Raw genomic sequence first — 19,883 nt, forward strand, 5'->3', positions numbered from 1 at the left:
TGGGAGAGGCGGGAATCAGCCTGCGCAGAGATTGAGATGAGCAATAATATCAGAGAAACGGTGAGGGCTCAGAGGCAATCACACTGGGAGAGACAGGAATCAGCCTGCGCTGGGATTGAGATGAGCAGAAATATCAGCACAGCGGTGAGGGCTCGGAGGCAATGACACCGGGAGAGGTGGGAATTAGCCTGTGCTGGGATTGAGATGAGCAGAAATATCATAGCAGCGGTGAAGGCTTGGAGGCAATGACACTGGGAGAGACAGGAATAAGCCTGCGCTGGGATTGAGATAAGCAGAAATATCAGAGCAGCGGTGAAGGCTTGGAGGCAATGACACTGGGAGAGAAAGGAATCAGCCTGCGCTGGGATTGAGATAAGCAGAAATATCAGAGCAGCGGTGAAGGCTTGGAGGCAATGACACTGGGAGAGAAAGGAATCAGCCTGAGCTGGGATTGAGATAAGCAGAAATATCAGAGCAGCGGTGAAGGCTTGGAGGCAATGACACAGGGAGAGGCGGGAATTAGCCTGTGCTGGGATTGAGATGAGCAGAAATATCTGAGCAGCAGTGAGGGCTCGGAGGCAATCACACTGGGAGAGGCAGGAATCAGCCTGCGCTACTATTGAGATGAGCAGAAATATCAGAGCAGCAGTGAGGGCTCGGAGGCAATCACACCGGGAGAGGCAAGAATCAGCCTGTGCTGGGATTGAGATGAGCAGAAATATCAGAGCAGTGGTGAAGGCTCGGAGGCAACCACACCAGGAGAGACAGGAATCAGCCTGCGCTGGGATTGAGATGAGCAGAAATATCAGAGCAGCGATGAGGGCTCTGAGGCAATCACATTGGGAAGAGACAGGAATCCGCCTGTGCTGAGATTGAGATGAGCAGAAATATCAGAGCAGCGGCGGTGAGGGCTCGGAGGCAATCACACTGGGAGAGGCGGGAATCAGCCTGTGCTGGGACTGAGATGAGCAGAAATATCAGCGCAGCGGTGAAGGCTCGGAGGCAATCACACCAGGAGAGGCAGGAATCAGCCTGTGCTGGGATTGAGATCAGCAGAAATATCAGAGCAGCAGTGAGGTCTCAAAGGCAATGACACTGGGAGAGGCAGGAATCAGCCTGTGCTGGGATTGAGATGAGCAGAAATATCAGCGCAGCGGTGAAGGCTCGGAGGCAATCACACCAGGAGAGGCAGGAATAAGCCTGCGCTGGGATTGAGATCAGCAGAAATATCAGAGCAGCGGTGAAGGCTTGGAGGCAATGACACTGGGAGAGACAGGAATCAGCCTGTGCTGGGATTGAGATGAGCAGAAATATCAGAGCAGCGGTGAGGGCTCGGAGGCAATGACACTGGGAGAGAAAGGAATCAGCCTGCGCTGGGATTGAGATAAGCAGAAATATCAGAGCAGCGGTGAAGGCTCTGAGGCAATCACACTGGGAGAGGCAGGAATCAGCCTGCGCTGGGATTGAGATGAGCAGAAATATCAGAGCAGTGATGAGGGCTCGGAGGCAATCACACCGGGAGAGGCAAGAATCAGCCTGTGCTGGGATTGAGATGAGCAGAAATATCAGAGCAGTGGTGAAGGCTCGGAGGCAACCACACCAGGAGAGACAGGAATCAGCCTGCACTGGGATTGAGATGAGCAGAAATATCAGAGCAGCGGTGAAGGCTCTGAGGCAATCACACTGAGAAGAGACAGGAATCCGCCTGCGCTGAGATTGAGATGAGCAGAAATATCAGAGCAGCGGTGAGGGCTCGGAGGCAATGACACTGGGTGAGCCAGGAATCACCCTGCGCTGGGATTGAGATGAGCAGAAATATCAGAGCAGCGGTGAGGGTTCCAAGGCAATCACACTAGGAGAGGCAGGAATCAGCCTGTGCTGGGATTGAGATGAGCAAAAATATCAGAGCAGCGGTGAGGGCTTGGAGGCAATCACACTGGGAAGAGACAGGAATCAGCCTGTGCTGGGATTGAGATGAGCAGAAATATCAGAGCAGCGATGAGGGCTCAGAGGCTATCACACTGGGAGAGACAGGAATCAGCCTGTGCTGGGATTGAGATGAGCAGAAATATCAGAGCAGCGGTGAGGGCTCTGAGGCAATCACACTGGGAAGAGACAGGAATCAGCCTGTGCTGGGATTGAGATGAGCAGAAATATCAGAGCAGCGATGAGGGCTCAGAGGCTATCACACTGGGGAGAGGCAGGAATCAACCTGTGCTGGGATTGAGATGAGCAGAAATATCAGAGCAGCGGTGAGGGCTCGGAGGCAATCACACTGGGAGAGGCAGGAATCAGCCTGTGCTGGGATTGAGATGAGCAGAAATATCAGAGCAGCGGTGAGGGCTCGGAGGCAATCACACTGGGAGAGACAGGAATCAGCCTGTGCTGGGATTGAGATGAGCAGAAATATCAGAGCAGCGGTGAGGGCTCGGAGGCAATGACACTGGGTGAGCCAGGAATCACCCTGTGCTGGGATTGAGATGAGCAGAAATATCAGAGCAGCGATGAGGGCTCAGAGGCTATCACACTGGGAGAGACAGGAATCAGCCTGTGCTGGGATTGAGATGAGCAGAAATATCAGAGCAGCGGTGAGGGCTCTGAGGCAATCACACTGGGAAGAGACAGGAATCAGCCTGTGCTGGGATTGAGATGAGCAGAAATATCAGAGCAGCGATGAGGGCTCAGAGGCTATCACACTGGGGAGAGGCAGGAATCAACCTGTGCTGGGATTGAGATGAGCAGAAATATCAGAGCAGCGATGAGGGCTCGGAGGCAATCACACTGGGAGAGGCAGGAATCAGCCTGTGCTGGGATTGAGATGAGCAGAAATATCAGAGCAGCGGTGAGGGCTCGGAGGCAATCACACTGGGAGAGACAGGAATCAGCCTGTGCTGGGATTGAGATGAGCAGAAATATCAGAGCAGCGGTGAGGGCTCGGAGGCAATGACACTGGGAGAGGCGTGAATCAGCCTGTGCTGGGATTGAGATGAGCAGAAATATCAGAGCAGCGGTGAGGGCTCGGAGGCAATCACACTGGGAGAGGCAGGAATCAGCCTGTGCTGGGATTGAAATGAGCAGAAATATCAGAGCAGCGGTGAGGGCTCTGAGGCAATCACACTGGGAAGAGACAGGAATCAGCCTGTGCTGGGATTGAGATGAGCAGAAATATCAGAGCAGCGATGAGGGCTCAGAGGCTATCACACTGGGGAGAGGCAGGAATCAACCTGTGCTGGGATTGAGATGAGCAGAAATATCAGAGCAGCGATGAGGGCTCGGAGGCAATCACACTGGGAGAGGCAGGAATCAGCCTGTGCTGGGATTGAGATGAGCAGAAATATCAGAGCAGCGGTGAGGGCTCGGAGGCAATGACACTGGGAGAGGCGTGAATCAGCCTGTGCTGGGATTGAGATGAGCAGAAATATCAGAGCAGCGGTGAGGGCTCGGAGGCAATGACACTGGGTGAGCCAGGAATCACCCTGTGCTGGGATTGAGATGAGCAAAAATATCAGAGCAGCGGTGAGGGCTTGGAGGCAATCACACTGGGAAGAGACAGGAATCAGCCTGTGCTGGGATTGAGATGAGCAGAAATATCAGAGCAGCGGTGAGGGCTTGGAGGCAATCACACTGGGAAGAGACAGGAATCAGCCTGTGCTGGGATTGAGATGAGCAGAAATATCAGAGCAGCGGTGAGGGCTTGGAGGCAATCACACTGGGAAGAGACAGGAATCAGCCTGTGTAGGGAATGAGAAGAGCAGCTCAACTGCTATAATTGTGAAATGTAATTACAAATGGCAGCCTATAAATCACCTGCCTTACGATATCCTGCAAGCCAAATGCAAGATATGGAGCACAATGTGCCACACTCAGCAGTTTATATTTAATATGCAGTAATATGATTTACATTCCCAGGTTCAGTACCGGCTGGCAGATTTCCTGTTTAGCTTCCATAGCTAACGCATTTGTCATTTTACAAGGAATCTACAAGCTGTGTTGCTGGTTTTAAGTGGATTAAGTTCTGTGAATTGTGAAAGCTGTACAGACACAGCGGCAGAGAAGGCTTATGGACTCTCTGCAGAGCCCGTGATAATAAGCAAGCAACATCAATAATGAACTCAACAGAGCGGTTAACTTTCTACACTGCTTTTAACCCTTTATTGCCAACACTCAAAAAAAAACCAAAAAAACAAGAACAAGGTTTCATTACAAGGTGTACAATTAGCCCTTAGCCTAGAAACCACTAAAACCCTTTTTCTGAGTGTTTTTGGAGCTCCGACAAACGCCGGCACTTTCAAAAATGGGCTAATTGCAACCACAGGACATGCAGCATTTTGTGAGGGTTTGGGCTCAATACAAAACTTCAAGTCGATCTGCAAGGCTGTTTTTTTAAAAAAAGTTCCACTTACCTGGGGCTTCTACCTGTCCCCTGCAGATGTCCTGTGCCCGCCCCGTCCTCAAGGATCATCCGGTCCCCCACCGAGGCTCACTTTGACCTCTGCCGTCTTACAAGTTTACGGCAACTGTGCAGCCACAGTTGCTGTGGACATGTAAGGCTGCAGAAATCAAAGTAAGCCACGGCAGGGGACCAGAGGAACCTTGAGGACCGGTGCAGGCACATGACATCTGCAGGGGGCAGGTAACAGCCCCCCCCCCCCAGGTAAGTGAAACTTAAACAAAAAAAAAACCTTCAAAATCTACTTTAAATCCCAGAAAATGCACCTCAAATAGCTTACAAAATGCTTACAGAAAGTGGAAGTGATTGTGATAATTCTTTGCGATTTTAAGTGGATCGGCAGAACGCTTTGTGCTGTAAATGTTTGGAATGATTTGATCTTTCTCTACTAGCAGAAAATATTGAAACTGAAAGCAGAAGTCCTCTGTTATTGTCTCATACTGCCCCCTAGTGACAAGTGGCAATAAATACACATTACAGCAGTACTGTAACAAATGTGGAATCGTCTCCGTGGTCAGCGCACCAGACGTGCGCTGACGCGGCGGATTTCCTCCACAAGCGTATAATTGAGGACACCCAGGCTAGGTGCTATGCACCCGCAGAGGGCAATTCCCACCGGCAGATGGCGCTGTGGAGTGCAGGCGAACACAGCCGCTGCACAGCCACAGATGCCAAATGGGAATTGTACAGATCCAGGACAAGGTACAATTAGGCAGGGCTGGATAGCCCTCAGGGAACAGAGCAAAGGGACAGAACCAATGTGTGCCCACCAAACTAGTCGCCAGCCAGCAACGGCGAACACACAATGGCGGAAACGAAGTAGGAAACGCTATCGCAAGAATGGCAATTGCCAATAGCGACACAAGACTGAGCAGGACAGAGCACCAGGGTAGCAAAGGCACAGCAAATCATACAAAGTGAAAGATAAGGAAAATAACAAACGCTAGCTGAACGCGAACACCGCACTCATTCGCAACAGTGCACGCGTTCGTGCGCGGTCTCCGTGTGTTACGCACAACAGAGACAAGCACGTCTAACTAACCAAAGACAGACAAACACGAAACAGAGAACGCGAGCGCTTGCTTAACGGTTACCTCACTGAGCCTACAGCAAGCGTTCGTATCAGACAAGACAGACAAACGTGAAACAGGAACTAGGCAGAAAGGATCCACCGCTCTTCCATCAGAGCAAGTGTGATCCAAGCAGAAACACAGATCAGAAAGATCCACAGCCGCTACCGCTAGCGGTTAGTACGATCCAGGAAGACAGATCAGAAGGATCCACAGCACCAGCTCCAGAGACTAGTGCGATCCAGGAAGACAGATCAGAAGGATCCACAGCACTAGCGCAAGGCGAGTGCGATCCAGGTAGACAGAACAGAAGGATCCACAGCACTAGCTCAAGGCGAGTGCGATCCAGCTAGACAGAACAGAAGGATCCACAGCACTAACTCAAAGCGAGTGCGATCCAGCTAGACAGAACAGAAGGATCCACCGCACTAGCTCAAGGCGAGTGCGATCCAGGTAGACAGAACAGAAGGATCCACAGCACTAGCGCAAGGCGAGTGCGATCCAGGGAAGACAGATCAGAAGGGGCTACCAGTAACAACCGCTGTTCCGGTTAGCACCCAGACACACAGAACGACTTCCTATCGACCACCGCTGGGACAGGACAGTCGCAACAGACAAACAAACAGATAAGCAATCCTAACGGTACTAAAGAAACTGCCTAGTGCAGTCCCCAGAATTACTCTAAGATAACTTCAATAAGAAGTAGCATGGCTGACACTCTCTAGGAGTGTTTACTACAAACCCTGAAGGAATGACCAGCAAAGGACTGTGGGTAATCCCAACCTTTATACTGCCAGTCATCACAGGAGGCAGGTAGGGGATTTGCATAACGAATGTATGCAAATTCCTCAGCAGCAAGCTGCAATACTGACAAAAAGTCTCTCTTAAAGTGAACCTCCAGACTAAAAATCGACTCAGCAGCACTGAAAAGGCCTGGTGTTTCTTTAACAGTTTCACAGCTACAGAACTTAGTTTCTTTTATACAAGCCTCATTTTTAGCTGCACAGAAGAAAACTGCCCTGGCAGTTTTCCCCTTGTGCTGTGCAAAGCATGATGGGATTTCTGATGTTCTGCTGTTTTGGTGCAATTTTTTTTTTTACATTTTGAATTTGACATTTGAAGCCTAGCACATGTAGCTGGGAGGGGTTATCAGGACACAGGACAGTTGGAACGGGGTCTCCTGCTCCCTGTCACCTCCTTTCAACCAAAAAGATGGCTGCCCCCATGACAAAGATGGCAGCCCCCATGAATCACAAACATTTGCCTGTTCTTTTAAAACAGGGTGGGTAAAAGATTATATTACCTATCTATTCTAATTAACATAACTAATGTAACTTAATGACAGTATGTTTGTTTAGGCTGAAGTTCCCCTTTAAAGAGACCTGCAGAATGCAGACCTGAACAGTGGTCAAAAAGCTGCCTGTCTGCACAGGCAGCTGAGCAGATTCTCACAAGTACTAATTCAAAGCAAATAATTAGAAAAAAATAAAATTAATCAGAAGAAATTAAAAAAAAAAATGAGCTAGAATAAATTGGCCTGGGCATGTGCAAGCCTCTAAATAAACTGGCTGCTAAAGGGTTACACTAACCCTCACACTAACCTATATCTCTAACCACTGAACTACCCTTCCCTCAATATTATGTATCACCCAACCCAAACAGATTAGCACACACTGATCCTAACTAATTCTTCACGTCATTCTAAAGCTTTAAGAATGTCTTTTGATCATGCACCTCCATTACTGTGCACCCATCCTATGCATTAGAGTGAACTCTACTTGCTTAATCTCCATGCTCTCATCCAGTGACTGACTAAGCATTACCTTGTACTCATACTGTGCTGCATGATCTGGTTTTTCTCGTATTCCTGTATTGTCGTATTGCTGTATGTCAGTCACCCCTAAATATTGTCTGTAACCTAAACTAATGTCCAGCGCTGTGTAATATGTTGGCGCTTTATAAAAACAAATAAATAAAACCCTCAAATCTACAGCTTCTTCTCAATCAGAATGCAGAGTCCTAATACTAACTTTAGCTGCTGTTCACATTCAGTCCACCAGGTGGCAGTTACATGCACATCCACATTTCAACCTGATCATTACCGGTAGTTATCTAAGCACTGTCTAAAGCCTCATCTACACGATACGATTCTTTGTGCGATTCGATTACGATTCTATTTACGATCCGATTAAATCCGACATGTCCGATCGGGGTTCGATTCAATTCGATTTGCCATTGTTTTGCAATGACAAATCTAATTGAATCAAATCCCGATTGGACATGTCGGATTTAATCGGATCATAAATAGAATCGTAATCGAATCGCACAAAGAATCGTACCGTGTAGATTGGGCTTAAGGACCTTATCAGTAAAATATATTAAACAAACCTTCCCCTAATGCTGGGGTACACACGATGCGATTTCCTGCTCGATCAGCGGCATCGATCGATTATTTCTGACATGTTTCGATCGATACATCTGTCGATTGTGCATACTTAACATGCAAAATCGATGGCTGTATCGATCGAAACCCGAATTAACATGTTGGAAATAATCAATTGATCCTGCTGATTGGGCGGGAAATCGCGTTGTGTGTACCCAGCATAAGTGATGTTTATAAATGTGGGCTGTTGGGGAGGCAACAAACATTTAATAATGTTCAGCTGGATGCTTCCAAATCCCCCCGTGTGTATACACGGCCATCATCTTGTCAGTCCCTGCCGCAGCCACCGCAAATCACAGAAACCACAGTGATATTGCGTAGCCCTGTCTGCCACGATGCATGTACATCAATGTGCAACTAGTTTTGCCTTTAGCAGGAGTTGTGTAATACTGACAGGCACCTTTCAGCCATTATGTCGCTTTGAGCAGTTGCTAGTGATTTTAGGTGCTGGCAGACTTTTTTCACAAATTCCTATGGAAGTCAAATTACAAGTCAGTGCTTTTAAAATGTCTTCAGCAACATTCTTAAGATGGGTACTCACCCAGGAAGATAGTTCTGGGTATATGCGGCAACGAAAGATGGGACGAACAATCGTTCTCCATCTTCTGCATTCGCGGCCCGTGGGAACAAATAACAGGTGCGAACGCGACGTTGAACAATCTCGGTAATTAGCGTGGGGGGTCAATGGAGGTCGGAACGACTGTCCACGATTGGATCGGTCATGACCGTCCTAAGCAAACGTTTACCTTGTGTAATCGGCCGCCGTTGAACATCGTTTAATGAACTTTCGTTAAACGATGTTACTTGATATTGCATAAATGGTCGTTCGTTGTTAACATTTAGACACCACTTCTGGTGGGTATGAGGCTTTAGAGAGGCCAGCCAGTGTCAAGCTTGTAGTATAATACTTATTGGGAACAATTAAATTATATCAGTCTAAGATACGTCTGTATTACCCTTTCCCAAGTAGCAAGTAGCCCTATGAAATGAGACTCAAAGTGTCTGAACTCCGCCGCCTGCCAATCACCTTAAACAGAAAAATGATATAAGATATGAAGGTGGAAAAGAAATCGAAGGAAATTATATGGAGGATACAGGATATCAACACGAGACAGAGATGATTGCAGACTAAACACTCAATTCAATCGGACAAAAGAGGAAGAGTCAATAACAGTGCAGAACCACTTCTCATCGGAAATCAAATATGAGAAGGGCACGTATGAAAGTGATAAAGCTGAAAATTCTAGAGACGGTTACAAATAATAGGAGGTGAGGTGTGAAGGAAAGAAGCAAAAGAAATGAACGTTGGTAGGTCAGCAAATAAAGTTAACTTTACTTTTAAAATAGTGGTATTCTCACCATACACAAATCCATCTTACAGAAAGTGGAGGAATATGAATAATGTGCAAAATACTAGTGAATACAGCTAAATGGAATAAAGAGCATTGACTTACGGTAGATGCAATTTGAGGACTCATATTAAATAATCATTTCTTTTTTTTCTCTAGTGGATTGTTTTCTATATTTCTCAAAAAAAATCATTTTTCCCCAACATAAGAATTAGGTTATGTTAACATAATGATGTCACCACTAAAGAACATTGTAAAAGACACTATGCAGCTGCAGTTATCTACAAAATATAGCTAGAGACTGCTGAATGTGATGGATCCGCCTGGTATTTGGACAGAGAATCTGTTGCTGGTCTTGGGCTCTCCATTCATTTGAAAGAGTCTGAACAAGGGAAAAGGAACAAAAGGGCACCGCCATAGATGCCTATTATAAAAGTCGCAATTTGTGGCAAAGAAGGGAAACTTGGGTGCACGGCATCAGCATGCCTCAGAACCTGCTATTAGGCTTCAAAATTTACGTTCTTTGCTGCAAATTGCAACTTTTTTATTTGGCGTGATTTGCGGCAAAGAAGGTAAATTTTGGCACCCAATAATCGCAGGCGCCGAGGCATGCCGATATGCAAATTGTGGAATTGCCGTAAAATGTGGCTTTGTGGTGGGGAAAGCTAAGGTTGGGGAGGTTGAGTAAGCGTTAGGTGCAGGGTGGTTAAGTGTTAAGCATAGGTAGCGGGAGGTCTTAGGGTTAGGCATCGGTATATGGAGGTCTTAGGGTTAGGCATGGGTAGAGGGAGGTCTATGGGTTAGGCATCGGTAGAGGGGGGTCTTAGGGTTAGGCATTGGTAGAGGTTAGTGAGGTTTTTGGGGCTTTGGGGAGGTTAAGGAGAGTTTGTTAGAGAAGGGCTGTAGTACATGGAGAGAAGAATATTTTTTCATTACGTGGTGGGGTTGGAGGGATTAAGAGGAGTTTGTTATAGGGGGAGTGAACTACAGTACATGGTGGGGGGTATAGTTTTTATTTATTGGGGGAGGGCATGTTGGGAGGTCCAGGGGAATTAGTGAGAGGTAGACTGCAGTACATGGAGGGGGAATAGATTTTCTATATATTAGGAGGGCATTTTTATATTATTGGGGAGAGATAGGCGGTTCAGGGATGTTTGTTTGATTGGGACTGTAGGATCTGGAGGGGAAATAGCTTTTCTATATTGCTGAGGTGGCAAGTTGGGAGGTTCATGGAAGTTTATTAGAGGGGGACTGTAGTAGGAATAGTTTCTGTTTACTTCAGAAACGAGTTAATTGAGGGGATACACTGAAGGGGTTTACTAGGACATAGACAGGGAACAGTAATATACGTAAGGGATTATGTTGGGGTACTGTACTGGGTTCAAATCTCGGCTCTGCCTGTTCAGTAAGCCAGCACCTTTTTCAGTAAGGAGTTTCTAGGGCAAGTCTCCTTAACACTGCTACTGCCTACTGAGTGCGCTCTAGTGGCTGCCTCGCAAGCGCTTTGAGTCCGACAGGAGAAAGGCGCTATACAAATACTGCTATTATTATTATTATTATTACTGAGAAATTGTGATGGAGAAATATGGCTATGAAGGGGGCAGGTAGAGGGGTTGGGAAAACAAATTGTTGGCAAGGCATTGCACTGCAGTTCTCTGACAGCTCCAGTGCTCAGACTAATAGCTTTTCTCTGTCACTGAGCAACTCACATGTATCAGCATTTGCTGTTGCTATTCTAATTCAGCTTTTAGGAGCGGCATAGGATATCTCTGCAGTGATTGCTCATGGAGATGTGTAGTTGCTCCAGATGTGTTACCTGTTGGCTATACAAGTAGCAAAAGTGTTGTCTGTGAACCATAAAAATACCATCGCCAAAGAAGGCAGTACGAGTAACGGGTACACTTTTTTCCACAATAATCTCCTTAACCTCCCGGGCGATAATCCCGAGCTGTGCTCGGGGTAAGCTGCCGCGGAGGATTTCTCAGGCACTGGTGGGCCGATTTGCATAATTTTTTTTTGTTACACGCAGCTAGCACTTTTCTAGCTGCGTGTATATACCGATCGCCGCCGCTCCGCGCTGATTCGCCACTACCCGCCGTGCTGCCCCCTTCCCCCAGACCCCGTGCACAGCCTGGCCAATCAGTGCCAGGCAGCGCTGCAGGGTGGATTGGGAATCCCTCTGACGTCACAATGTTGTTGACGTCAATGAAATCATCCCGATCGTTGCCATGGCGTTCTGAACGGGATTTCCTGTTTGCTCTGATCGCCGAAGGCGATTGGAAGGGGTGGGGGGATGCCGCTGCACAGCGACTATCATGTAGCTAGCGCTAGGCTAGCTACATGATTAAAAAAAAAAAATGCTGCACCGCCCCCTGGGGATATTATTGTTACATAGTTACACAGTTATTTTGGTTGAAAAAAGACATACGTCCATCGAGTTCAACCAGTACAAAGTACAACTCCAGCCTGCTCCCTCACATATCCCTGTTGATCCAGAGGAAGGCAAAAAAAACCCCACAAGGCATGGTCCAATTAGCCCCAAAAGGGAAAAATTCCTTCCCGACTCCAGATGGCAATCAGATAAAATCCCTGGATCAACATCATTAGGCATAACCTAGTAATTGTAGCCATGGATGTCTTTCAACGCAAGGAAAGCATCGCAGGTATAGAGTTTGCCATAACGACTTCCTGTGGCAATGCATTCCACATCTTAATTACTCTTACTGTAAAGAACCCTTTCCTAAATAAATGGCTAAAACGTTTTTCCTCCATACGCAGATCATGTCCTCTAGTCCTTTGAGAAGGCCTAGGGACAAAAAGCTCATCCGCCAAGCTATTATATTGCCCTCTGATGTATTTATACATGTTATTTAGATCTCCTCTAAGGCAGATTTTCTCTAGACTAAATAAACCCAGTTTATCTAACCTTTCTTGGTAAGCGAGACCTTCCATCTCACGTATCAATTTTGTAGCTCGTCTCTGCACCTGCTCTAAAACTGCAATATCTTTTTTGTAATGTGGTGCCCAGAACTGAATTCCATATTCCAGATGTGGCCTTACTAGGAGGTTAAAATAGGTATCACATAGCTCTCTCCTCTTGTCAGAAATTGACCAGTGGTAGACTGACACACAGGCTGACTGGCCCCCAGTGCTGCTACTCCATCTGTGGGAATTACAGGAAGCTGATATCAAGAAATAGTTCCTGTGTGCGGTGCTGTCAGCTTTCATTCCAAACATAGTGTGCATTCTGCATGGATATATCAAAGTCCATAGACCTTCATGTGCAGTGTGTTATTGCACAACCCCATAGATGCTGCACACGTTCTCCTTTCTGTTGTATTGTACCAGAATGACAAATGTGTGCAATTTATAGCATACTAACCTTCACGGAGTGTGCTGGAAATGCATTTGTAAAAAGGCATTTGCATATGTGTTATAACCATGAATAAGGCCTAAAGTGGCCATACCCAATTTCATTTTTGGGGGTGTTTCAACCTGAGAAATCTGGTAAATGTTTCTTCATCATGGAATAATTTTACAAATCAAACCAATATGTCATATAATTATGATTTTTTTTCCAAAAATGTAAAAAAAAAAAAACATCAGATTTTTCTGGAAAAAAAAAAAAGGAAGAAATCGATCGTATTTTTTCTCAATGAAAAAAAATCTTTTTGATTCCTAATACAATTGATTGTTTTTTATAGGGAAAAAAATGGAGAGATGATTGATTTGATTGTATGGTATATGGCCACATTGGGACACCTTCAAAAACGTATTCTATAGGTGTTATGCGTAATTATATTTAATATACACCTGGGTTAAATGATGGGGTTTTTTTTAACAACTGTCTAGAATTTAATTTTAACTTATTAGATAAAGGCAGTACATTTGTCTCTCCAAATGTACTGCTAAATGTCAGACATCTGTAGAAAACAGATTGTGGTAACTATTTTTTGAGTAAAAACAATATTATGATGTATAATAATGCAGTTAATGGGAAGTTAAGAAAGTAAATGTGAAAATATTATACTGTACATAGCAATGTGTCATGAAAGCTCCATGTCTGGCTTCAGAACTAATTCTTAGAGCGCACCTGAACTGACTTTGTGGTCCTCTTTGTATAGGCTCTCCCCGTTGCGTGGCTCTGCCTCCTGTTCAATAAAGGAGTGACACATTCCCAGAACACTCCTGACCTTGGCTGCTGTGCACAGCTGGGCAGGATCACTACATCATAGGGAGCTTGGAGTGGACAGAGCATGGGTCGCACTTTCATTGTCCATGTAATTTGCCCCAGTCAGGGCCACAAAGAGGGATAGAGTGACGCAACGGAGGGGACATCATTAAAATCGGAAGACAGGCGAGTAGAAGGACATTATAGTTCACACATTGTCATGTGCATTTTAATAAGTATGGGGTCAGTTCAGGTACCTTTTATTATACTAGGGTGGCTCACTAGCATTATTGTGCACTTTAGGAATAGTGTAGAACACCAGAATTGTACATGTTTCTACAAAACATAGTTTGCATTCTTTTTCTGTTAAATTGCACGTGAAGCAAACCTTGAGAGTACCAAAACACCTGCTTACCTAAGAGGCAGAAGCCTCTGAATCCTACAGAGGCTTCCTACCCCGTCCTCTGGTCTCCCATCTTCAAATGCGGACCCTCCAAAAAATTACTGACGAGGGCTTGTCAGTAATAAAATTGGGGCACTACTTTTCAGGAATGACTTTTTAACTTTATATATGTCGTTCTATCACATAATTATCAGTAAAATTCGATATCTACTTCATGAAAGTCACATGTGTGTGGCTTTAGACTTAACGGATGTCACAATAGGACAGGATTTAAAGGGAACCTGAAGTGAAAGGTAAATGGAGGCTGCCATATTTTTTTTTCCTTTTAGGCAATACCAGTTGCCTTGCTATCCTGCTGATCATATGCCTCGAATACTTTTAGCCATAGACCCTGAACAAGCATGCAGCAGATCAGGTGTTTACGACATCTTTGCCAAATCTGATGAGATTAGCTGCATGCTTGTTTTATGGTGTGATTCAGCCACTTCTGCAGCCAAATAGACGAGCAGGGCTACCAGGCAACTGGTATTTCTTAAAAGGAAATAAATATGGCAGCCTCCATATACTTCTCGCATCAGGTTCCCTTTAAGGCCTTGAATATGATAGAAATTTAGGTGGTAAAGTGACATGGTAAATATGCAAGGGCTTCCAACGATCCCCAAAGATGTATTCAACTAGTTGGTTGAATACGTGCAACAGGAGTGACAGCAAGGGCCGAATTTGCCATAAGGCACTGTAGGCACGTGCCTACAGGCGCCTTATGTAGGACAGACAGCCCATACTCCTCAGATCACTGACCTCAGGAGCTTATGCCCTATAGGCTAGTTCTTAACAAATCCAATTCCAGGCATGGCCCCAACTGTGCTTGGCGAAATAAACGAATTCTGATTCCTTGTCTCATGTCACTAAGGATTATATGAAACAGTGATTAGAGTGTAAGATTCTAAAGTCAGTTAGTGAAATAAGGCAAAGAATTAGAGTTCAGCATATTTTTCCTTGGGGGTATGGCCTGTGTTCAGGGGCGAAGTTTTGGGCACCAGAATGCCTGTGCCTACAGGCCTCTGAGTTGTAAACCCGGCCCTGGTGAACCAGGTTACACTTAGCAAGGCAATTGGCTCCTACCAACGCTCTCCCTAGAATAAACAAAACAAATCATCAACGACATGCTCATAAACGAACGTCTCATAGCCATTGTTAACGATACATTCACATCTTTCACCAATATCTGGCAACCCTGGTTATACCTAACTGAAACACAGGACATTAAAGCTACAGCCCTCTCTGTATGACCCTAATTAATTACCTTCCAATTCTAACTGACGGTGCCCTACATGTGTCTACTATTGCTGCCCTAATTCCAAAACTTGCTGAACTGTTGATTTATACCCATGTTTCCACATATGTATAACTTGTCTGTTTTTTCCCTGTTCTACATTGTTATTACTCTCTGCCTTGTCCCATTGGGATGAAATCAATGCTTTTTACATACTTGTTACTGTCAAAATTTTCAATTAAAAACTTTCAAACTAAATTCGGCCCTGGTGACATCGCTGGAATGAGGGGACCATGGGAGGAGCGGAAAGGCTCTATAAAATCCAGAGCCTCCCTCTCCATAGGTAAAAAAAAAACTTAAAAAAAAATTGCTTCAGTATCGATGTAAGCCCAAATTTAGATATAACAATGCACCTTCTCAATCCAGCACCACTTGAATTCAGAGTTCACCAATTATAGCTGACTGATGATGATTTTATATGCTCAGTAAATTACATTTAGGGGAAAAAGTGACAATGTTCTGCAATAGGCATACCGGCTCTTCCTTCTTACTGCATTGTGCCAATCTCGATAATGAAGCTGCGTTGGAGTTATTTGTTCCTGAGCAGGAAGGTCCGTCCTCTTCATCTTTTGTTCCAGAGTGAGTTGGAGAACATGGGGAATCATTTCTCAGTGCACAGTCCTCATCAAGTGGCTGACTATTCCTACAACATAAACAACATTTATTCCAATATGAGCTTCATTTCTATATGAAATAGTCTCCATTACAGTTTGTTTTGAGAAATCAATTGAGATTAAACATTATTATGGTCCTCAATTATTTGCGCTGCCTAATCAAAGGGTTGTGAATATCATACTATCCGTAAGTTCCAGGCGAAGTAGGTGGTTCCCTTGGAAACAGTATGAATAAATTGTATAATGAGGCCAAGAGCAGCATTTGCTATTAGCAATGTCACAACATATAAATACAAGCATTGTTTGGTTCTCCTGGGTGACAAGGTCTTATTACAGTTCGGTTTGTGGTTCGCAAATGTATATGTACTAGTGGCCCTAAGCCCGTTTAAAATCGGGGTAGCTCTGTCACTCAAATGGGACACACGCAGGGACATGGGACGCAGAGACATTAGGGTTTTATTATAGAGGATTGCTAACTAATGTCTAAGTGACCTCTTCACTCAAAAACTGAAGACACTGCCATATTTAAAGAGGACCTATAAGAGAACAACAACCCTAGGGGGATACTTACCTTGGGAAGGGGAAGCCTCTGGATCCTAACAAAGCTTCCCCCGATGCCCCGGCAATCCAGCGCTGTGACCCCTCAAACAGCGGCGAGGTAAATATTTACCTACCGCGATCCTGCGCAGGCGCACTAGCGGATCTTCATTCAGGCTAAGGTGCAAATAGCCAAGCCCAATCGTATCCGCTCTACTGCGCTGGCGTGAGCCCTTTGCACCTGCGCAGTAGAGCGGATCCATGGGGTTCGGCAATATCCGCCTTAGCCCGAAGGAAGAGTGGCTACTGCGCCTGCGCAAGATTGCGGTAAGTAAATATTGTCCACGCAGCATCTCCGAGGGGATAACGCAAGAGAAAAAATGAATTGCATGCCTTGATGATATAAACATAGGCATGCATAGCACTAGTCTTAAGACAAATTGTCTGAAGTCTCTTTTTTCAGTACAGCAAGCATTAAAGAGGAGCTGTCAGCTATACTATCTCAGAAAAAAAAACACAAGCGATATTGGCCCGATGCACACCAAAAACCGCTAGCAGATCCGCAATGCTAGCGGTTTTTGAAACGCTTTTTCTTATTTTTAAGAAGCGTTTCACCTAGCATTTTGCGTTTTTGGGTAGCGTTTTTGGTGTAGTAGATTTCATATATTGCTACAGTAAAGCTGTTACTGAACAGCTTCTGTAACAAAAACGCCTGCAAAACCGCTCTGATCTAGCGTTTTTCAGAGCGGTTTGCGTTTTTCCTATACTCCACATTGGAGGCAGAAACACCTTGCGCAATCCAAAAAACGCCTCAGCCCGGGAGTTTGCGTTTCAGCAAAACGCCTCCCGCTCTGGTGTGAACCACCCCATTGAAATACATTACCCTAGCGTATCCACAGCCGCAAGCAGCTGTAAAAACGCGAGAAAACCCGCTCGGTGTGCACCAGCCCATAAGTAGATAAATACCTGCTATACTTACATAACATATGTATTGCACTGTCCACATTTTGATTTAAATAATTTTTCTACAGTAAAAAAAAAGAAAAAATCCCTTTTAGGATTTTCCATTTTGACTGTGTCTATCTTGAAGCCAATCCTGACATTTCCTCCCTTACTCTGTCTGTGTTTGCATTGGCCGCCTCCCTCCCAGTATTCAGTAGAAAGTGCGACTCTGCAGCTCTTCAGCATGAGAAATATTGGTAAATCAGAGAGGTACAGAAGTGTGGGAGAGGAAAGCGGGAGGGAAAGAGGCGTCAGCCAATCAGGCTGCATTAGTTATGCCTGAGGGGAAAGTAAAGAAGAAAAAAAGAAAACCCAGCATGCTCTGCAACTTTCTTTGTGTGTGGCAGATGTACCAAATAAGAGCCATGGAAACTGGGGAATGATGTTTTATGGAGAAGAAAAGTAAGAGTGATTTTTAACTTTTGGATTGCCTGGTTAGCATCCTGATTGTTTAACAGATAAAAATAAAGAATTGATTTTTTATTTTATGCCCGACAGTTACACTTTAAAAGTTGTTATCTATGCAAATGAGCTGGTCTACCAGCTTGTCAAATTTAGTCCAGTTTTCTGAAAAGTAAATACTGTAGAAGCCAAATCAGCTTTGTGAGAAAAAAGGGCTGATAAGGTTTTTAGTGCTAAAAAGTTCAAAGGGTCATTGCTTCTGTTTGATTTACTGCACAACAAAGTAGATACCGTATTACATCAGAATGTCACTGCTGGTGTCTTGAAAGTCTTAAAAATGAAGCAATTAAACTGAAAATAAAAATATGAGTTACTAATGTTATTTTTACAATTAGTAAAATACAAAAAAAAATATGGCATCCTCCATATCCCTCATAAGTTTAATTTCACATCAAGTTTGCTTAAAAGGGCCCTTTTCCACTGAACATCACAACCACAAATATATACAATATGCATTGCGATCAAGTTTTCCTTTTTGCAATCTACACTGAGCGGTTTCCTGTGCATTTTGGTTGTTCATTTTTGCATTGCAATGGTGTTTGCGTTTTTTGGGACCAATCTGTTTAAAAGAATATCAACAAATTGCGGAAAAATGAAATTATAAGCTTGTAAATAGAGATGGATGCAAAACGGAAAAAATGCACCTTTATTTCCAAATAAAATACTATCCCATCAAAAAAAAACCACATATGTAAGTAGATAACTACTTGTTCTACTTACATAACATATGTATTGCACTTTAATTTCTGTGAACGTTATATAGTAAATAAAGAGAATTCCCTTTCAGGCATTTGCCATCTTTATTCCCTCTGACCGAAGCCAATACTGATGTCATTTCCTCCCTTATTTTTTTTCCTAGATTCTGTCATAGCTACCTTGCTTTGTAAACACGTGAGCACAGTATAGATCAGATTTCAGCCGCTCACTGAACTGTCCTCAGCCAATCAGTGAGGAACAACAATGTGGGAGGGGTGATGCCAAGCTTCCTTCTCATCGGCAATGGAACAAATAGAGCCAGGCTGACTGAGATAAGATTTATTACAATAGAAACATTTCAGAATAAATTGGAGTGATTGCAATGCAGGGTAAGGCTGCAGGCTGCATAACAAACACAGAGCAGTGGGTAAATTGAATGTGATTTTTGTCACTGACAATATCTCTTTCAAAGGAAATAAACATGGCAGCCTCCATATCCCTCTTACGTCTAGTGTACTTTAACTGCATAATTTGAACTGATTGGAAATGCACTTCACACATGTAATATCTACTCCACAGGTTGCCAGAAATACAAATGAACAGCCTCCCCGTACATGACGTACATGACATGATTATAAAAGCAAGCAAAGTCTAATTTACTCAGAATTATAATAAACTAATGTTAATATGAGGACAATGTCGTTTCAAAATGAGATGTACTAACAACATAATTTAAAAAAAAATCTTGATTTTGTACAAGCAAGCCATTTGTCACCATTCAGCACTGAACTGTGGAGGGTAATTGGCTTTATTAAATACAATTTGAATACTGTGCTTCAGTGGATAATTGAGTGCAGATTAAATGTTTCTCTCTAATTACATTTATTCATCCATTGCTAATCATACTGAGGCATTTATTCTGCTAAAGCCATTTCTTACTGCTTCTCCTAGGATACATAAATATTAAGAAACCATATACCATCCAACGTGTGTTGCCATGTGCTTGGGATAAGACACACCTCTATTATGTTTAGTAGAATACTGAAAGGCTTGTTCAGCGTTTAATTCACATGGCTTTCAAAATAGAAATCAGATAGTATAACTTATGTATACGGGAACACTGCCAAGTAACCAGCTTAAAGGGAATCCGAGGTGAGAGACCTATGGAGGCTGACCTATTTATTTCCTTTTAAACAATACAGATTGCCTGGGCTGTCCTGCTGATCCTGTGCCTCAAATGCTGGGCATACACGGGTGGATACTTGCGATCAAGCGAGTCGCTGATGACTCAATTGATAATTTCCGACAGGTCCGATTGCCCGCCGGATCGATTCCGCGCTCGATACCGGCGGG

At 44.4% G+C, this 19,883-nt stretch overlaps 1 protein-coding gene across 2 annotated transcripts in view; it reads right to left on the reverse strand.

The window, feature by feature from the left end:
• The window catches only part of APLF (aprataxin and PNKP like factor), a 369,988-nt gene that overhangs the window by 233,569 nt on the left and 116,536 nt on the right, over positions 1 to 19,883 (reverse strand). For both annotated transcript variants that reach the window (XM_068232307.1, XM_068232306.1), the window contains one exon: positions 15,694 to 15,862. In XM_068232307.1, the coding sequence (XP_068088408.1) occupies positions 15,694 to 15,862 (169 nt within the window). The remainder of the gene's footprint in view (positions 1 to 15,693; positions 15,863 to 19,883) is intronic.

The sequence above is a fragment of the Hyperolius riggenbachi genome, chromosome 4 (assembly GCF_040937935.1).
Source record: "Hyperolius riggenbachi isolate aHypRig1 chromosome 4, aHypRig1.pri, whole genome shotgun sequence".
Classification (NCBI taxonomy): Eukaryota; Metazoa; Chordata; class Amphibia; order Anura; family Hyperoliidae; genus Hyperolius; species Hyperolius riggenbachi.